Source organism: Schistocerca nitens, chromosome 7 (genome assembly GCF_023898315.1).
Source record: "Schistocerca nitens isolate TAMUIC-IGC-003100 chromosome 7, iqSchNite1.1, whole genome shotgun sequence".
NCBI lineage: Eukaryota > Metazoa > Arthropoda > Insecta > Orthoptera > Acrididae > Schistocerca > Schistocerca nitens.
The window spans coordinates 420120050-420140913 of NC_064620.1; the positions used below are offsets into that span (position 1 = coordinate 420120050).

General features: G+C 44.6%; 1 protein-coding gene across 4 annotated transcripts in view; it reads left to right on the forward strand.

The window, feature by feature from the left end:
* The window catches only part of LOC126194822 (uncharacterized), a 155583-nt gene that overhangs the window by 89823 nt on the left and 44896 nt on the right, over window positions 1–20864 (forward strand). Inside the window, exon 1 of one of the 4 annotated variants that reach the window (XM_049933150.1) lies at window positions 12008–12417. The exons of the other annotated variants lie outside the window; for them this stretch is intronic. Within the exon in view, the coding sequence (XP_049789107.1) occupies window positions 12124–12417 (294 nt within the window). The 5' untranslated portion in view covers window positions 12008–12123. Of the gene's footprint in view, window positions 1–12007; window positions 12418–20864 lie in introns of those variants that run through there. 4 annotated transcript variants of the gene reach the window in all.

Sequence of the window (20864 nt, forward strand, 5' to 3'; positions counted from 1 at the left end):
AATTCTGATGCATATGTGACGACACTGAAGAAACTACAAGCTCGACTGAGTCATGTTCGACCATATCGGCAAAAGCAGGATGTTTTGCTGTTGCACGACAGTGCACGGCCACATGTCAGTCAAAAAACCGTGGAAGCGATCACAAAACTCGGATGGACAACACTGAAACACCCGCCTTACAGTCCTGATCTGGCCGCATGTGACTATCATCTCTTTGGGAAACTGAAAGACTCGCTTCGTGGAACGAGGTTTGAAGATGATGACTCCCTTGTGCACGCTGCCAAACAGTGGCTCCAACACGTCGGTCCAGAATTTTACCGTGCGGGTATACAGGCGCTGGTTCCAAGATGGTGTAAGGCAGTTGAGAGGGATGGAAATTATGTGGAGAAATGAAAATATTGTTCCTAAAGGATGTATCTATACACTGTAAAACTTTCAAACATGTAGAATAAAAGATGGATTTTTTTAAAAAAATAGTGTGCATTTATTTTAGAGTGACCCTCGTAGCAGGCGAGGAGCAGGGCAAGGACGCGCAGCACAGGTTTTTGTGAGGTCTTGCGGTATAAATGGAAATGCCGTGTGACTAGGGCCTCCCGTCGGGTAGACCGTTCGCCTGGTGCAAGTCTTTCTAGTTGACGCCACTTCGGCGACTTGCGTGTCGATGGGGATGAAATGATGATGAAAGACACACAACACCCAGTCATCACGAGGCAGAGAAAATCCCTGGCCCCGCCGGGCTTCGAACCCGGGACCCCGTGCGCGGGAAGCAAGAACGCTACCGCAAGACGACGGGCTGCGGACAGGCCTTGCGGTGTGGGCGCAACAATGGAAACTGCCTCCCAAATGCGCAGACATTGTGTCGCGAAGTACAGTATTTCCTTCGCTGCGCTGCCCTGCCCGTCGTCGGCTGTATCCCTATGTGCGCCTGGCCTTTCCTAAAAGATGTCCGCATAAAAAAAAAGTACCATTTTGAGGTCTGACACGAAAGAGTCGAGACTGTGCAAATTTCTGTACTCGTTATACACGCCCAGTTAATAGAATCGCCTCGATCGTTTGCTGTGATGTTTCGCAGGAACTCTGCTGTTTTTCCTTCTGTATCTATATACAGACAATGCAAACCACTCTGAATTAGGGATGGCAGTTATCGCTGAAACAACCGGTTTTCGGTTATATCATTTGTTTGTCAGCAGCACTTTAACTGGACTGTTAAAACCCTTCGAAGTAAACGGTTTCTGAAATAACGAATTTTCGGTTTTTTATTCCTGTTATTCCCTGTAATAAAGGTAGAAGTCGATCAAAGATTGAAAAATTACCACTCCCTCGGTTTCAAAATACATAGAATCAAAATATTAAATTAAATAGACAAATAAAAGAAAACAGCCCATCTACCGTTTGCTGCTTTTCTCGGAAAGTGATAAGTTGTTGACTGCTATAAAAAAAATCACTAGTATTGTCCTGCTGATTCTAATTTTTGAAACTCCTCAAAAATCACTTTGAAATCGGGGATCATACCTCTCTTTGGACATTACGAATAGTCATTTCTAAAGAGTGAAAACTGAGGATGACGAATATTTTTCGTGTTAATTTGTCCGTTTTCAAAGGCTACAAGCAGATGATAGTGTGCTATGTAGTCACAGACAGCATATAAGCTGCTTTCTATTTTTGTTGTAAACTATGAATGAACTGTCAAGTTTTTAAATTTTCTCCTTACATTATATTGCAAGTTATATTTCAATCTTTTAAAGTAACTGGAGCACTGTACTTCATTTAGACTACACTTCTTAGGATACTTGTTGATTAGGAATGGTGCTATTCTGCAATACAACTGATTTCCGGCGACGACAGTGAGAAACTACCGTATAAACCAGATGGGGAAGTCTTGCACACAGCAGGTGCACGCGTGCTATCTAATAGGCCACGCCGTTTGGTAAGAGGTACACTGCTGATTCGGCATTGTTATTAAAATTGTACTGATCACTTTTCCCATTTCCTATAATAACACAATATTTCAAAGCAAGGCAGATTTTGCGAACAAAAATTACCCGTTCTTTAAACAAGTTTTTTTAAATGAAATTTTTTAGCATTACTGCTATGGTTAATTGATGTTTCGATTCTTATACTCGGTTATTAGTAAAAAATAAAAACACCTATTATATTCGAGATCAAACAAATACCGGATAATACAGGTTATTCAGAACTAAAATACCAGCATCGGTTTTAACCGATCGGTTTTCCTCATTTCTACTCTGAAGTGCATGGCCAGAGTCGTTCTAAGGTTACACTGCGTCCCTGGGATAACTGCCAAATCTCCCCCACCGCCCCAAAAAACTACGAGGGTAATTCCAAAAGTAAGGTCTCCTATTTTTTATAAGTACATAGACCTGTTTATTTCTACAATGGTTTACATCAGTTTACAGCTTGGACATTTGGCTATTTTTCCACATAATCTCCATTTCTGACGATGCATTTTTGTAGACGCTGTGGCAGTTTTTTTATGCCCATGTCCTACCATCTTGCCGCCATGCTGCTCAGAAAGTTATGAACCTGTTCTTTCACCTCGTCGTCGGAGCTGAATCGCTTTCCGGCCAAATTTCTTTTAACCTAGGGAACAGGCGATAGTCACTGGACGCCAAATCAGGACTATTATGTTCATCTGAAACTGTTGCAGGAGAGAAACGGTTTGCCGAGCGATGTGTGGGCGAGCGTTGTCACGGAGAACGTGTACGCCCTTGCTCAACATTCCTCTTCTCCAGTTCTGAATTGGCCGTTTGAGGTTTTTCAGAGTCTCACAGTACCTGTCAGCGTTGATTGTGGTCCCAGCGATTCAGCTCCGATGACGAGGTGAAAGAAGAGGTTCATAACTTTCTGAACAGCGTGGCGGTGAGCTGGTATGACATGGACATACAAAAACTGCCACAGCGTCTACAAAAATGCATCGACAGAAATGGTGATTATGTGGAAAAATAGCTAAATGTTAAAGCTGTAAACTGATGTAAACCATTGCAGAAAAAAATAGGTGTATGTACTTATAAAAAAAACAAAAAAAAAAAACAGGAGACCTTACTTTTGGGACTACCCTCGTACCTTCCTGAATTTTTTTCTGACCGTCCTTAGCAAATTGTATAATTTTAGTAAGGAAGAAGAAAGATAAAAAGTATTACTTAAGAGCTTTGTTGGTGTTGTGATCTTCAAAAACAAGACTGGTTTGATGCAGCTCTCGACGCCAGTCTGTCCTCTGCAAGCCTCTTCATCTCCTACTGCAACCTACATCCAATTGAAACTGCTTGCTGTATACGTGCCTAGGACACACCTCTATAGTTTTTATCCCACACACTTCCTTCCATTACCAAACGCACGTTCCGTTGATGCCTTACGTCGTAAGGACCGTATGCCCCAACCAAGTATTCGTTGGTTCCACTGTTCCAAGCCCTGTTTTATAGCATTAGATTGGTGGTACCTAAATTCGTAGTGTTTTTGTATTGCACGTTTGTATTCCCGTTGCTGTGGGTTTATTTATCGATTGTCATTTTTCGTTTGTAGTTCACTATTGCTGTCTGAGTTTAAATACTGTCATTTTGTCATTTGGAGATAGTGCGTGCAGCTATAGGCGCTAGAAAATGGAGTGCCAACTGGAGAAATGGGAACATTTCCAACATAGTCTTCATTTCGACTTCAGTAGAGAGGTGACAGCAGCGGAGGCTGCCAGATACGTTTCCGTTGTGTTTGGAAGTAATGCCATTGGACAGAGAACGGCAAGAAAATGGTTTCCTTGTTTTAAGATGTTCATATGTGTGTGAAAGCTTATGGGACTTAACTGCTGAGGTCATCAGTCCCTAAGTTTACACACTACGTATCCTAAATTATCCTAAGGACAAACACACGCAACCATGCCCGAGGGAGGACTCGAACCTCCGCTGGGATCAGCCGCACAGTCCATGACTGCAGCGCCCAAGACCGCTCGGCTAATCGCGCGCGGCCCTTGTTTTAAGGAGAATCGTTCTGACATTAATGACTCTCTACGTTCAAGAAGATCTTCAGGGCTTGATGAAGATCGTTCAAACGCATTAATCGACAATGATCCTCGTCAGTGTACTCGAGAACTGGCAAATGTGATGAGCTGTGATCATTCCATCATTGTGTGACATTTGCATGCATGCATGCAATATGAAAGATTAAAAAGTCGGGTATATGGGCACCACATGCTCTAAGACAAAATCACAAAAATCAGCGGGTAACCATGTATAAATCTCCGCTTGCTCGTCATCAATTGGCTAGCGAACAGCACCGACCATTCCTATCCTGTATCATTACTGGTGACGGCAAATGGCGTCTTTATGCTAACACAAGGAAAATAAAGGAATGGTTGAACCCAAACAAAGCAGCAGCTCCCCACACAAAGACCTGCGCACATCCACAAAAGATGATGCGTCTGGTTGAACAGCGAGGGTTTGATGTACTACGAGTTGTTTCCCTGAGATGCTGACATTTATTGCCAACAACTGAGACGCCTTGCAGACTCAGTCCAGCAACAACGACCAGGAAGACTGCGTGAAGTGATGCTACTCCACGTACATTCTGCTAGCTTACAAAAACACTACGCAGGAGTTGGATTAGGAAGTCATTTCGCACCCAATTTATTCCCCTGATCTTGCGCTCTCAGATTTTCACCTTTTCCGCTGTCTGTCGAACAACCTGCAAGGAACCTCCTCTCCAGATGAAAATGCTCGCCGAACGTGACTCGACGAGTTCACCGCCTCTGCATTTGCAGAATCGAAAAGTTGCCCCAGCGTTGGCAGACTGTTGTAAACAGAGAATAATTATTGATGACTAAAGTCTCCGTTATGTGTATTTGTTGTGTTTATTAAACTTAAGGAAAAACGCTACGAACTTACTCACCAACCCAATAGCAAATATTTAGTTACTACACTCCTGGAAATTGAAATAAGAACACCGTGAATTCATTGTCCCAGGAAGGGGAAACTTTATTGACACATTCCTGGGGTCAGATACATCACATGATCACACTGACAGAACCACAGGCACATAGACACAGGCAACAGAGCATGCACAATGTCGGCACTAGTACAGTGTATATCCACCTTTCGCAGCAATGCAGGCTGCTATTCTCCCATGGAGACGATCGTAGAGATGCTGGATGTAGTCCTGTGGAACGGCTTGCCATGCCATTTCCACCTGGCGCCTCAGTTGGACCAGCGTTCGTGCTGGACGTGCAGACCGCGTGAGACGACGCTTCATCCAGTCCCAAACATGCTCAATGGGGGACAGATCCGGAGATCTTGCTGGCCAGGGTAGTTGACTTACACCTTCTAGAGCACGTTGGGTGGCACGGGATACATGCGGACGTGCATTGTCCTGTTGGAACAGCAAGTTCCCTTGCCGGTCTAGGAATGGTAGAACGATGGGTTCGATGACGGTTTGGATGTACCGTGCACTATTCAGTGTCCCCTCGACGATCACCAGTGGTGTACGGCCAGTGTAGGAGATCGCTCCCCACACCATGATGCCGGGTGTTGGCCCTGTGTGCCTCGGTCGTATGCAGTCCTGATTGTGGCGCTCACCTGCACGGCGCCAAACACGCATACGACCATCATTGGCACCAAGGCAGAAGCGACTCTCATCGCTGAAGACGACACGTCTCCATTCGTCCCTCCATTCACGCCTGTCGCGACACCACTGGAGGCGGGCTGCACGATGTTGGGGCGTGAGCGGAAGACGGCCTAACGGTGTGCGGGACCGTAGCCCAGCTTCATGGAGACGGTTGCGAATGGTCCTCGCCGATACCCCAGGAGCAACAGTGTCCCTAATTTGCTGGGAAGTGGCGGTGCGGTCCCCTACGGCACTGCGTAGGATCCTACGGTCTTAGCGTGCATCCGTGCGTCGCTGCGGTCCGGTCCCAGGTCGACGGGCACGTGCACCTTCCGCCGACCACTGGCGACAACATCGATGTACTGTGGAGACCTCACGCCCCACGTGTTGAGCAATTCGGCGGTACGTCCACCCGGCCTCCCGCATGCCCACTATACGCCCTCGCTCAAAGTCCGTCAACTACACATACGGTTCACGTCCACGCTGTCGCGGCATGCTACCAGTGTTAAAGACTGCGATGGAGCTCCGTATGCCACGGCAAACTGGCTGACACTGACGGCGGCGGTGCACAAATGCTGCGCAGCTAGCGCCATTCGACGGCCAACACCGCGGTTCCTGGTGTGTCCGCTGTGCCGTGCGTGTGATCATTGCTTGTACAGCCCTCTCGCAGTGTCCGGAGCAAGTATGGTGGGTCTGACACACCGGTGTCAATGTGTTCTTTTTTCCATTTCCAGGAGTGTAACAGCCAAATGCAAAAACGTCAACTACTCTTAAGAGCTTCTTAAAGGCGCAGTTTTTCTGCACAATAACAAACAAAAATACTTATAAAAAAGTAATATTTTAATATGTGCTTGAATTTAACTGACTTAGCTAAATTCGGCCGTGAGCCGAGAAAAGTTGACCGCTTAACCCAGGGACAGAGGGATGAGCTGTCACGGTCGCTGCATGGTTAGAGGGTGTGAGAGGGAGAATGTTTCCTCGTTTATCTTGCGGTGCTGACAACTCATTGGCTTACGTGCTACATACCGATCAGATGTTGTGGTATAAGCTAAAAATGGAAGTAACAAGCTTTCTTGACTGCACGGTATAGAGATGGTCATTTTCAAATACAGCACATATTTGTAAAAAGGAAAATTAAATTAAATTTGAGTTACATGAACCATGGACCTTGCCGTTGGTGGGGAGGCTTGCGTGCCTCAGCGATACAGATAGCCGTACCGTAGGTACAACCACAACGGAGGGGTATCTGTTGAGAGGCCAGACAAACGTGTGGTTCCTGAAGAGGGGCAGCAGCCTTTTCAGTAGTTGCAAGGGCAACAGTCTGGATGATTGACTGATCTGGCCTTGTAACAATAACCAAAACGGCCTTGCTGTGCTGGTACTGCGAACGGCTGAAAGCAAGGGGAAACTACGGCCGTAATTTTTCCCGAGGGCATGCAGCTTTACTGTATGATTAAATGATGATGGCGTCCTCTTGGGTAAAATATTCCGGAGGTAAAATAGTCCCCCATTCGGATCTCCGGGCGGGGACTACTCAAGAGGATGTCGTTATCAGGAGAAAGAAAACTGGCGTTCTACGGATCGGAGCGTGGAATGTCAGGTCCCTTAATCGGGCAGGTAGGTTAGAAAATTTGACAAGGGAAATGGATAGGTTAAAGTTAGATATAGTGGGAATTAGTGAAGTTCGGTGGCAGGAGGGACAAGACTTCTGGTCAGGTGACTACAGGGTCATAAACACAAAGTCAAATAGGGGTAATGCAGGAGTAGGTTTAATAATGAATAGGAAAATAGGAACGCGGGTAAGCTACTACAAACAGCTTAGTGAACGCATTATTGTGGCCAAGATAGACACAAAGCCCATGCCTACTACAGTAGTACAAGTTTATATGCCAACTAGCTCTGCAGATGATGAAGAAATTGATGAAATGTATGACGAGATAAAAGAAATTATTCAGGTAGTGAAGGGTGAAGGGAGACGAAAATTTAATAGTCACGGGTGACTGGAATTCGTCAGTAGGAAAAGGGACAGAAGGAAACATAGTAGGTGAATATGGATTGGGGCCAAGAAATGAAAGAGGAAGCCGTCTGGTAGAATTTTACACAAAGCATAACTTAATCATAGCTAACACTTGGTTCAAGAATCATAAAAGAAGGTTGTATACCTGGAAGAATCCTGGAGATACTAAAAGGTATCAGATAGATTATATAATGGTAAGACAGAGAATTAGGAACCAGGTTTTAAATTGTAAGACATTTCCAGGGGCAGATGTGGGCTCTGACCACAATCTATTGGTAATGACCTGTAGATTAAAACTGAAGAAACTGCAAAAAGGTGGGAATTTAAGGAGATGGGACCTGGATAAACTGAAAGAACCAGAGGTTGTAGAGAGTTTCAGGAAGAACATAAGGGAACAATTGACAGGAATGGGGGAAAGAAATACAGTAGAAGAAGAATGGGTAGCTTTGAGGGATGAAGTAGTGAAGCCAACAGACGATCAAGTAGGTAAAAAGACGAGGGCTAGTAGAAATCCTTGGGTAACAGAAGAAATATTGAATTTAATTGATGAAAGGAGAAAATATAAAAATGCAGTAAATGAAGCAGGCAAAAAGGAATACAAACGTCTCAAAAATGAGATCGACAGGAAGTGCAAAATGGCTAAGCAGGGATGGCTAGAGGACAAATGTAAGGATGTAGAGGCTTATCTCACTAGGGGTAAGATAGATACTGCCTACAGGAAAATTAAAGAGACCTTTGGAGATAAGAGAACCACTTGTATGAACATCAAGAGCTCAGATGGAAACCCAGTTCTAAGCAAAGAAGGGAAAGCAGAAAGGTGGAAGGAGTATATAGAGGGTCTATACAAGGGCGATGTACTTGAGGACAATATTATGGAAATGGAAGAGGATGTAGATGAAGATGAAATGGGAGATACGATACTGCGTGAAGAGTTTGACAGAGCACTGAAAGACCTGAGTCGAAACAAGGCCCCCGGAGTAGACAACATTCCATTGGAACTACTGACGGCCTTGGGAGAGCCAGTCCTGACAAAACTCTACCGTCTGGTGAGCAAGATGTATGAAACAGGCGAAATATCCTCAGACTTCAAGAAGAATATAATAATTACAATGCCAAAGAAAGCAGGTGTTGACAGATAACACGAATTCTTTACAGATGAGTGGAATAACTAGTAGAAGCCGACCTCGGGGAAGATCAGTTTGGATTCCGTAGAAATACTGGAACACGTGACACAATACTGACCTTACGACTTATCTTAGAAGAAAGATTAAGGAAAGGCAAACCTACGTTTCTAGCATTTGTAGACTTAGAGAAAGCTTTTGACAATGTTGACTGGAATACTCTCTTCAAATTCTAAAGGTGACAGGGGTAAAATACAGGGAGCGAAAGGCTATTTACAATTTGTACAGAAACCAGATGGCAGTTATAAGAGTCGAGGGACATGAAAGGGAAGCAGTGGTTGGTAAGGGAGTAAGACAGGGTTGTAGCCTCTCCCCGATGTTATTCAATCTGTATATTGAGCGTTTCTGAAGAAGAGAAATTTGTTAACATCGAGTATAGATTTAAGTGTCAGGAAGTCTTTTCAGAAAGTATTTGTATGGAGTGTAGCCATGTATGGAAGTGAAACATGGACGATAAATAGTTTGGACAAGAAGAGAATAGAAGCTTTCGAAATGTGGTGCTACAGAAGAATGCTGATGATAAGGTGGGTAGATCACATAACTAATGAGGAGGTACTGAATAGGATTGGGGAGAAGAGGAGTTTGTGGCACAACTTGACCAGAAGAATGGATCGGTTGGTAGGACATGTTTTGAGGCATGAAGGGATCAGCGTGGGGGGTAAAAATCGTAGGGGGAGACCAAGAGATGCATACACTAAGCAGATTCAGAAGGATGTAGGTTGCAGTAGGTACTGGGAGATGAAGAAGCTTGCACAGGATAGAGTAGCATGGAGAGCTGCATCAAACCAGTCTCAGGACTGAAGACCACAACAACAACAACAACAACAACATGTTCTCGTGCTTTTAAATACGAGGGTTGTACCAAAAGTAACGTTCCTAATGAGCTACAGCCTCGAGGGAAGGTCTAGGCTAAATCCAACAACAGTGCCGTGTGCAGTGGTTCCCCCATTCTCGAGCCCGCCCGTCCGCGATTACGTCACTCAGTGTTGGCTTGGCAGCCGTCAGAGATGGAAGTGTTGATCGCCGCTCCCGCCATGTGCGAGGTTCGAGCAGTAATCCGGTTTCTCCACGCAAGGAAGTTACCGCCCGTTGAGATTCATCGGGAACTGACTGGTGAAGATTGCATGCCTGTTCAGCACGTCCGCAAATGGTGCAGGGCTTCCGCTGAGGGTCGCACGGGAGTTTACGATGAAGAACGGAATGGAAGACCGCCGATTTCGGATGCGATTGTCCAGAAAATGAACAGTGAGCTGCTCAAAGATCGGAGAGTCACTGTCCGTGAACTTGTTGAATGCATTCCTGAAGCCTCCCGTGGCACAATTGAAAGAACTTAAACAGTAATGTTGGGTTATCACAAGGTCTGTGCTCGCTGGGTCCGTTGGATACTGACAGACGGACGCAAGGAGCAACGCCTTGACTGTGCTCGCACGTTTCCTCAACAGAGGGGGGAGGCGACAAGGAGAAGTTGGACTCTGTCGTCATGGGAGATGAAACGTGGGTGTTTCATTACACCCCAAAACAAAACAACAATCTCATCACTGGCGTCATTCCGGTTCACCGCCACCAAAGAAATTCAAACAACGGAGTTGGCAGGAAAGGTTATGGCGACTGTGTTTTGGGATCGGAAGGGGGTACTCCTCATCGATTTCATGCAACATGGGACGACAATAAACTCAGACAGATATTGTGAAACACTGAGCAAACTCCGTCGTGCAATCCAGAAGCGCTGGAGAGGACGACTGAAGGAGGGAGTAGTGCTTCTTGACGACAATGCTCGACTCTACGCCGCTCGTCAAACACAAGAGTTTTTTAAGAAATTTGGGTGGGCTGTTATGCCCCATCCCCCATACAACCCGGACTTAGCCTCCAGCGATTATTACCACTTCCCCAAGCTAAAGGAACACTTTAAGTGGTAAACGCTTCAAGAGCAACGATGAAGTCCGAGCAGAGGTCACCCGCTTCCTCAACGAGTTGACGTGAGAGTTCTTCGACTTAGGAATACAAAAGCTGGAGCACCGTCTTCAGCAGTGTCTCGAAAGAAATGGAGAATGAATAGACCAGCCTGCTCATCCCCCCCCCCCCCATTCAAATCACATCGCACACGTGAGGGAGGTGTTGGGGAGACATGTTGCAGTGCATGCAACCGCATTGGTATAGGAATGGAATGCCCCACAACAAGTACATCTTACCAACCTTGTGCCCAACAGGGAAGCACGTTGCAGAGTAAGCATTCATGTCCGTGGATTACACACCGTATTAAAAACTATGTACCGTCTTTGATAATGTCCAGGGAACTATCAAAATTTAGTGTTTTTGAATAAAGGTGTCATTTCTGTTTGTGCCATTGCGTATATATCTCAGTTCCCCTCTGTACAATGCTGTAGTTAGTTCTTTCTGTGTATGTCCCAAGTTTCATCGAGCCACGTCTCTTGGCGGTGAACATCATACGGAAATTCCTTTGGCCTTAAGTTTGCACACCAGTTGAATTTTTTTACCCAAATAGTAAGTAATAGCATATTACTTTATAGTGTGTCATTTCCGAATCCAATTCCCTCACCATCGTCTGATTCAATTCGATAACATTGCATTACCCTTGTTATATATATGTTGATATTCATCTTGTAATCTCTTCTCAAGATGCTATCCCTTCCATTCAAATGCTCTGCCAAGTCCTTTGCCGTCTGTGATGTAATTGCATCTTCAGCAAATCTTCAAGTTGTTATTTCTTCTCCCAGAACGTTAATTCCTTCTCCAAATCCCTCCTGAGTTTCTTTTACTGCTTGTTCAGCGTACAGATTGAGTAGCACGCTGTTAGCAACAACATTTCTGTACATGTTGGAGACAACTTTCCGCTCCCAGTATTTCATCGCTGCTGCTAGTGATGTAAGGAAAGCACCGGCAGCGTGCTTTGACACGGGTGCCAGAGACGGCTGGTAGGCAAGGTGCCACGATTTAAATAAACCTGTGCCAGTGTCAGTGCTATGAAAATAAACGTTTGCAAGAATAAAAAGTTTTGTGACGTGAACATCGACGTTAAAGTGCAATTCATTATTTAGTATGGGCATGAACACACGTCAATCAAACCTGCGGACGAAACACTATCGTGTGCGGCCACGTGACTGCCTCGACTGTGCACGGCCGTTGCCTGGCGCCAACTGCACGGGACGTCCAGTGCTTCAGGTCCGTGCCGGTGTCAGCTGTAGTGCCAGGACAGATCGCTTCTTCTAGCTTCTCCGTCCTACCAAGTGCTGCCGGGCCGTGCCACGTTATGCTTTATTCTGTTTCGTTATATTATCGATTGTCTTGAATTCCGAGTCAATGGCAGATAGACGAAAATCTAGCCTTCTGTGGAGCTATTTCACTCGAGATGGTAAAAACCGGTACATAGCAGTGTGTGATATTTGTAAATCTTGTATATCGTTCAAATCGACGATAACATGTTTAAAACGGCATATGCTTCGTCGCCACCCTACTGTGATTTTGCCTCGAGGTGGAGAAGTGACTCAGACACCAGAAAGCAGAAACAAGAGTGATGAACAACGGGAAGCTGAGTGTCGTAAGAGTGTTCCGAGTTCTTGTCGGTCTCTTGATCCAGCTGCCTCTCCGTTACAGGTAACATCGCCCGCTACTCCACTGACCATGTGAAACCCAACTCGCTCTTTTCTCACATGGCGTACAAGGCAATCAGGTAGATGCAGTATTTCTTGATTTACGAAAAGCATTTGACTCCGTAGCACACCTACACTTACTGTCAAACCTACGATCATATGGGATATCAAGTGAAATTTGTGACTCGATTGAGGACTTTTTGGTAGCGAGGACGCAACATTTTATCCAACGGTCGCAGGTTCGAATCCTGCCTCGGGCATGGATGTGTGTGATGTCCATAGGTTAGTTAGGTTTCAGTAGTTCTAAGTTCTAGGGGACTGATGACCTCAGATGTTAAGTCCCATAGTGCTCAGAGCCATTTGAACCATTTTGAACAAAGCGAAAAAAGTAGTATCCTGTGACTACAATATCAATGGGTCACTGTTAGAATCGGCCAGTTCATACAAATTTGTGTCGAGGTCCGGTGAGCCGGCCAGTCTGTGGATGGTTTTTAGGCGGTTTTCCATCTGCCTGGGCAAATGCGGGCTGGTTCCCCTTATTCCGCCTCAGCTACACTATGTCGGCGATTGCTGCGCTAACAAGTTCTCCACGTACGCGTACACTACCATTACTCTACCACGCAAACATCTACCACACGTCTGGTGTGAGACGTTCCCTGGGGGGTCCACCGGAGGCCGAACCGCACAATAACCCTGGGTTCGGTGTGGGGCGGCGGAGGGGTGAAGTGGACTGCTGTAGTCGTCGTGGGGTTGTGGACCACTGCGGCTGGGGCGGGGACGGAGCCTCTCCGTCGCTTCTAGGTCCCCGGTTAAAATAACATAACAAAACATAACTGGGGAAGTGCTATCATTCTACAACGGAGATTGCTTACAAACTATCCGTGCGACCGGTACTAGAATATTGCTCAAGTGTGTGGAACCCGTACCAGAGGACTAACGGGGGATATTGAACGTATATAGAGAAGGGTGGCACGAATGGTCACGGGTTTGTTTAATCCATGGGAGAATATCACAGAGATACTGAAGGAGCAGAACTGGAAGACTCTTGAAGATATACGTAAACCATCCCGAGAAAATCTGTTAGCAAAGTTTCAAGAAGCGGCTTTAAATGATTACTCTAGGAATATACTACAACCCCTACGTATCGCTCATATAAGGTTCGCGAAGACAAGATAAGAATAATTACTGCACGCACAGAGGCATTAAAACATCCTTCCCGCGCCCCATACGTGAATGGAACGGAAAGATGGCCTAATAACTGGTACAATAGGGCGTACCCTCTGCCGTGACCTCGCGGTTGTTTGCAGAATATAGATGTAGATGTTGATTTTTAGAGGTACCTATTTCAAAGGCTAATAACCAGATGACGGTAACTGCGTTCGTCAGAAGAAAACTAACTGCTCCTTGAAAGAAGAAAACAGATCTCCCTTAGCAAAAGTGATCTATACGGATTTACAGCCGTACATTGCAAGAAATGCATTCTAGATAAATATTTAGAAAGCTTTCTCTAAATCAACGAGTGCTATAATCGTAGGTTTACCTATTTTACATTTTATCTTTTAATACAAGTCGTAGGGTCAGTATCTGCATCCGTACTCCGCAAGCCGCCTTACCGAGTGTGGCAGAGCGTATTTTGTGTACGAGTGTCAGAATCCCAAATGGTTCAAATGGCTCTGAGCACTATGGGACTTAACTGCTAAGGTCATCAGTCCCCTAGAACTTAGAACTAATTAAACCTAACTAACCTAAGGACATCACACACATCCATGCCCGAGGCAGGATTCGAACCTGCGACCGTAGCGGACGCGCGGTTCCAGACTGTAGCGCCTAGAACCGCTCGGCCACCCCGGCCAGCATCAGAACCCCCTTTTCCTGTTCCAGTCACGTATGGTTCGCGGCAAGAGCGATTACTGGTAAGTCTCCATGTGGCCTTGAATCTCTGTAGTTGTATCTCCATGGTCTTTTAGAGAGAAAGCAATATATTTGTTGACTCTTCTAGGAACGTACTTTCTCGTAACTTTAACAGTGGCTCATAACGTGTTGCAGAACGCCTCTCTTGCATTGTCTACCACTGGAGTTGGCTAAGCATCTCCGTGACGCATTCGTGCTGATCTTCTTTGGATCTTCTCTATTTCCTCTATCACTTCTATCTGGTATGGATCCCATACTGTCGAGCATTATTCAAGTATTGGGCGAAGGAGTGTTTTGTAAGCTACTCCCTTTGTTGAAGGACTGCATTTCCCGAAGATTCTTCCAATGAAATCCAGTCTGGCAACTGTCTTACTCGCGATTAATTGTATGTGGTCGTTCCACTTCAAATCGCTCCGTACGGATAGTCCTAGATATTTTATGGAAAGATCGGCTTCCTGTGATGTGATAGTTGGCAATTTTGTAACCATAGAAGAAAGGGTCTTTCTGTTTATGTATTTGCAATACATTTGTATGTTGAAGTTCAGTTGCAACTCCCTGCACCAAACATCGATCCTCTGTAGACCTTCCTGCATTTCGCTACTATTCTCTAGTGTCGCGACTTCTCTGTAGGTAAGCAACAGCACCGCCGCGAAAAGCTTCATGGAACTTCCGACGTCAAGTACTAGGTAATTTGTATGTATTGTGAAAAGTAATGGTCCTATAGCACTCCGCTGGGGTACTCTTCTGTAAACAGTTCGCGTCAGCATTTTGCAGCCAAGACTTACTAAACTGATGGTTCCGTAATATTCATACCTGTAAGCACCTGCCTTCTTTGGAGCAGGTATTACTATATTCTTCTTGAAGTCTGAGGTTATTTCACCTGTCTGATATACACTACTGGCCATTAAAACTGCTACACCAAGAAGAAATGCAGATGATAAACGGGTATTCATTGGACAAATATATTATACTACAACTGACATGTGATTACATTTTCACGCAATTTGGGTGCATAGATCCTGAGAAATCAGTACCCAGAACAACCACCTCTGGCCGTAATAACGGCCTTGATGCGCCTGAGCATTGAGTCAAACAGAGCTTGGATGGCGTGTACAGGTACAGCTGCCTATGCAGCTTCAACACGATACCACAGTTCATCAAGAGTAGTGACTGGCGTATTGTGACGAGCCAGTTGCTCGGCCACCATTGACCAGACGTTTTCAATTGGTGAGTTCAATTGGTGAGAGATCTGGAGAATGTGCTGGCCAGGGCAGCAGTCGAACATTTTCTGTATCCAGAAAGGCCCGTACAGGACCTGCAACATGCGGTCGTGCATTATCCTGCTGAAATGTAGCGTTTCGCAGGGATCGAATGAAGGGTAGAGCCACGGGTCGTAACACATCTGAAATGTTAACGTTCATTGTTCAAAATGCCGTCAATGCGAACAAGAGGTGACCGAGACGTGTAACCAATGCCACCCCATACCATCACGCTGGGTGATAACGCCAGTATGGCGATGACGAATACACGCTTCCAATGTGCGTTCACCGCGATGTCGCCAAACACGGATGCGACCATCATGATCCTGTAAACAGAACCCGGATTCATCCGAAAAAATGACGTTTTGCCATTCGTGCATCTAGGTTCGTCGTTGAGTACATCATCGCAGGCGCTCCTGTCTGTGATGCAGCGTCAAGGGTAAGCGCAGCCATGGTCTCCGAGTTGATAGTCCATGCCGCTGCAAACGTCGTCGAACTGTTCGTGCAGATGGTTGTTGTCTTGCAAACGTCCCTATCTGTTCACTCAGGGATCGAGACGTGGCTGCACGATCCGTTACAGCCATGCGGATAAGATGCCTGTCATCTGGACTGCTAGTGATACGAGGCCGTTGGGATCCATCACGGCGTTTCGTATTACCCTCCTGAATCCACCGATTCTATATTCTGCTAACAGTCACTGGATCTCGACCAACGCGAGCAGCCATGTCGTGTTACGATAAACCGCAATCGCGATAGGCTACAATCCGACCTTTATCAAAGTCGTAAACGTGATGGAACGCATTTCCCCTCCTTATATGAGGCATCACAACAACGTTTCACCAGGCAACGCCGGTCAACAGCTGTTTGTGTATGAGAAATCGGTTGGAAACTTTCCTCATGTCAGCACGTTGTAGGTGTCACGACCGGCGCCAAACTTGTGTGAATGCTCTGAAAAGCTAATCATTTGCATATCACAGCATCTTCTTCCTGTCGGTTAAATTTCGCGTCTGTAGCACGTCATCTTCGTGTTGTAGCAATTTTAATTGCCAGTAGTGTATTTACCATACAAGGTGAAATATTTTCGTCATGGTTGGTTCTCCCAAGGATCTTAATAACCTCCAAGGGAATGTTGTCTACTCCAGGGGACTTGTTTCGAATTCGGTCTTTCAACAGCTTTGTCAAATTCTCCTCACAACATATTTCCCATCTCACCTTCACTTACATCCTCTTCTCTTTCCATAACATCGCCTTCAAGTTTGTTTTCCTTATACAGACACTCGATGTATTCCATCCTTCTTTCAGCCTTTACTTCTTTGCTTAATATGGGTTGCCATCTGAGCTCCAAATATTCCTACAGATGCTTTTCTGCTCTCCAAGTGTCTCTTTAATTTTCCCATACCTATCTCTCTCATGGTCATGCATGTTCCTACAGCCTTTTATTTCTCGTCCTGTCATTCTCGCTTTGCCAGTTTGCACTCCACTTGAGCTATATTCATGAAAATATTGCACTCGGCAAATTAAATACATAATTTTAGTAAAAAAATTACGAATCATGTGAACATCATAAAGAAACTTAAAATAAAACAAATTCCTTATCTTACTATTTATAACGACTACTTCGCATTGGCTTTACTATGACACATAACAAAGAACATACTTCTATAATATTTGCTCCTCATAAATGAGTACATGGAAAAGAAAATGTCTTGGCTGACTCATCATAGTCCAGCCCAAACCGCTAAGGATGGAGAGTTGAAACATGGGGAGGGTATTGATCTTATACCATACGCATCATTTAGTAAGGGATTGTTCGAAATTCCACACGTGAGTGAGTGAAGTAAGGGTGAAAGTTTTTTGAAAATCTGTCACTATCACAGCAATTTTGAACCTAGAACTACGAGAATTGGTATTTATTTTCTTTGTCGTAAATTTAAAAAAATGTGCTTAAGAATTATTGAAAATTCAAACACTAACGGGATAAAATAGTGGAAGAAAATTGTTTGATAATGTTTCATTATGGATGCATTTTTAACGCTAAAGCCAAGAAAATTTGTATTTGGCTTTTAAGTTAGAAGTACAAAAAGGCGTATTTCTACATCTACATCTACGTGATTACTCTGCTATTCACAATAAAGTGCCTGGCAGAGGGTTCAATGAACCTCCTTCAAGCTGTCTCTCTACCGTTCCACTCTCGAACGGCACGCGGGAAAAACGAGCACTTACATTTTTCTGTGCGAGCCCTGATTTCTCTTATTTTATCGTGATGATCATTTCTCCCTATGTAGGTGGGTGCCAACAGAATGTTTTCGCAATCGGAGGAGAAAACTGGTGTTTGAAATTTCATGAGAAGATCCCGTCGCAACGTAAAACGCATTTGTTTTAATGATTGCCACTCCAATTCACTTATCATGTCTGTGACACTATCTCCCTTATTTCGCGATAATACAAAACGGTCTGCCCTTCTTTGTACTTTTTCGATGTCATATGTCAGCCCCATCCGATGTAGATCCCACACCGCACAGCAATACTCCAGAATAGGGCGGATAAGCGTGGTGTAATCAGTCTCTTTAGTAGACCTGTTGCACCTTCTACGTGTTCTGCCAATGAATCGCAGTCTTTGGTTTGCTATACCCACAATATTATCTATGTGATCGTTCCAATTTAGGTTATTGGTAATTGTAATCCCTATGTATTTAGTTGAATTTACAGCCTTCAGAATTGTGTGACTTATCGCATAATCAAAATTTAGTTGATTTCTTTTAGTAGTCATGTGAATAACTTCACACTTTTCCTTATTCATGGTCAATTGCCACTTTTCGCACCATACAGATATCTTATCTGAATCATTTTGCAAGCCGTTTTGATCATCTGATGACTTTACAAGACCGTAAATGACAACATCATCTGCAAACAATCTACGACGGCTACTCAGATTGTCTCCTATGTCGTCAATATAGATCAGGAACAATAGAGGGCCTATAACACTTCCCTGGGGAACGCTGGATATCACGTCTGTTTTACTCATTGACTTTCCGTCTATTGCTACGAACTGTGACCTTTATGACAGGAAATCACGAATCCAGTCGCACAACTGAGGCGATACTCCGTAGGCACGCAGTTTGGATAGAAGACGCTTGTGAGGAACGGTGTCGAAAGCCTTCTGGAAATCTAAAAATATGGAATCAATTTGACATCCCCTGTCGATAGCACTTATTACTTCATGAGTCTAAAGAACTAGTTGTGTTTCACAAGAGTGATATTTTCTGAAGCCGTGCTATGTGTCAATAAATCGTTTTCTTCGAGGTACTTCATAATGTTCGAATACAGTATATGTTCCAAAACCCTACTGCAAATCGACGTTAATGATTTAGGCCTGTAATTCAGCGGATAACTCCTACTTCCCTTTTTGGGTATTGGTGTAACTTGAGCAATTTTGAGTCTTTATGTGCGGATCTTTCTGTGAGCGAATGGTTGTATATAATTGCTAAATATGGAGCTATTTTATCAGCATACTCTGAGAGGAACCTAAATGATACACATTCTGGACCAGAGGCCTTGTCTTTATTAAGTGATTTAAGCTGCTTCGTTACACCGAGGATATCTACTTCTATGTTTCCCATCTTAGAAGTTGTTCTTGATTGGAATTCAGGAATATTTACTTCGTCTTCTTTGGTGAAGGAGTTTCGGAAAACCGTGTTTAATAACTCTGCTTTAGTGGCACTGCCATCAGTGAGTTCACCGTTGTTATCGCGCAGTGAAGGTATTGATCGTTTCTTGCCACTGGTGTGCTTTATGTATGACCAAAATCTCTTTGGGTTTTCTGCCAGATTTCGAGACAGAATTTCGTTGCGCAAATTATTAAAAGCATCTCGCATTGAAGTACGTGCCATATTTCGGACTTCTGTAAAACTTTGCCAATCTTGGGGATTTTGCGTTCTTTTAAATTTGGTATGCTTTTTTCGTTGCTTCTGCAACAACGATCTGACCCGTTTTGTGTACCATGGGGGATCAGTACCATCACTTATTAATTTATGTGGTGTATATCTCTCAATTACTGTCGATACTATCTCTTTGAAAACATTCCACAACTTTCCTACACTTACATGATCAGATCGGAAGGAGTGAAGACTGTCTCTTAAAAAGGCGTTAAGAGCATTTTTATCAGCTTTTTTAAATAGATATACTTTGCGTTTCTTTTTGATGGTTGTAGGTGTACGGTATGCAGCCTAGCAGCAACTGCCTTGTGGTCGCTAATCGCTGTATTCGTCACAATACTATTTGTCCTGGATTATTTGTTGCTAAAAGGTCAAGTATGCTTTCGCAACCATTTACGCGTCGAGTGGGCTCCTCAACTAATTGTTCAAAATAATTTTCTGAGAAAGCATTCAGTACTATTTCGGATGACGTTTTTTGCCTGCCGCCGGCTTTAAACGTATAATTTTTCCAGCATTTCGAGGGTAGACTGAAGTCACTACCGACTATAATTGTATGAGCGGGGTACTTATTTTAAATGAGACTCAAGTTTTCTATGAACTTTTCAGCAACTATGTCTTCTGAGTCGGGGGGGGGGGGGGGGGGTCGGTAAAACGATCCAATTAATAGTTTAGTCCGATTGTCAGGTATAACCTCTACCTATACTACTTCACACGAACTATCTACTTCAATTTCGCTACAAGGCAAACTACCTCTGACAGCAATAAATACTCCACCACCAACTGTATTTAATCTATCATTTCTGAACACTGTTAGATCAGGTAGAGCACTTGCCCGCAAAAGGCAAAGGTCCCGAGTTCGAGTCTCGGTCCGGCACACAGTTTTAATCTGCCAGGAAGTTTCATATCAGCGCACACTGCGCTGCAGAGTGAAAATCTCATTCTGGAAACTTCGCCCAGGCTGTGGCTAAGCCATGTCTCCGCAATATCCTTTCTTCCAGGAGTGCTAGTTCTGCGAGGTTCGCAGGAGAGCTTCTGTGAAGTTTGGAAAGTAGGAGACGAGGTACTGGCCAACGTAAAGCTGTGAGGACGGGGCGTGAGTCGTGCTTGGGTAGTTCAGATGGTAGAGCACTTGCCCGCGAAAGGCAAAGGTCCCGAATTCGAGTCTCGGCCCGGCACACAGTTATAATCTTCCAGGAAGTTTTATATCAGCGCACACTCCGCTGCAGAGTGAAAATCTTATTCTGTTTAGAAGGTGTCACAATTAGTGAACAACTTAAAAACTCGATTAAAGAAAATTATAAAACAAGCCTGTGCGGACCACACGGTCTACGCGAGCGGACCAGCGC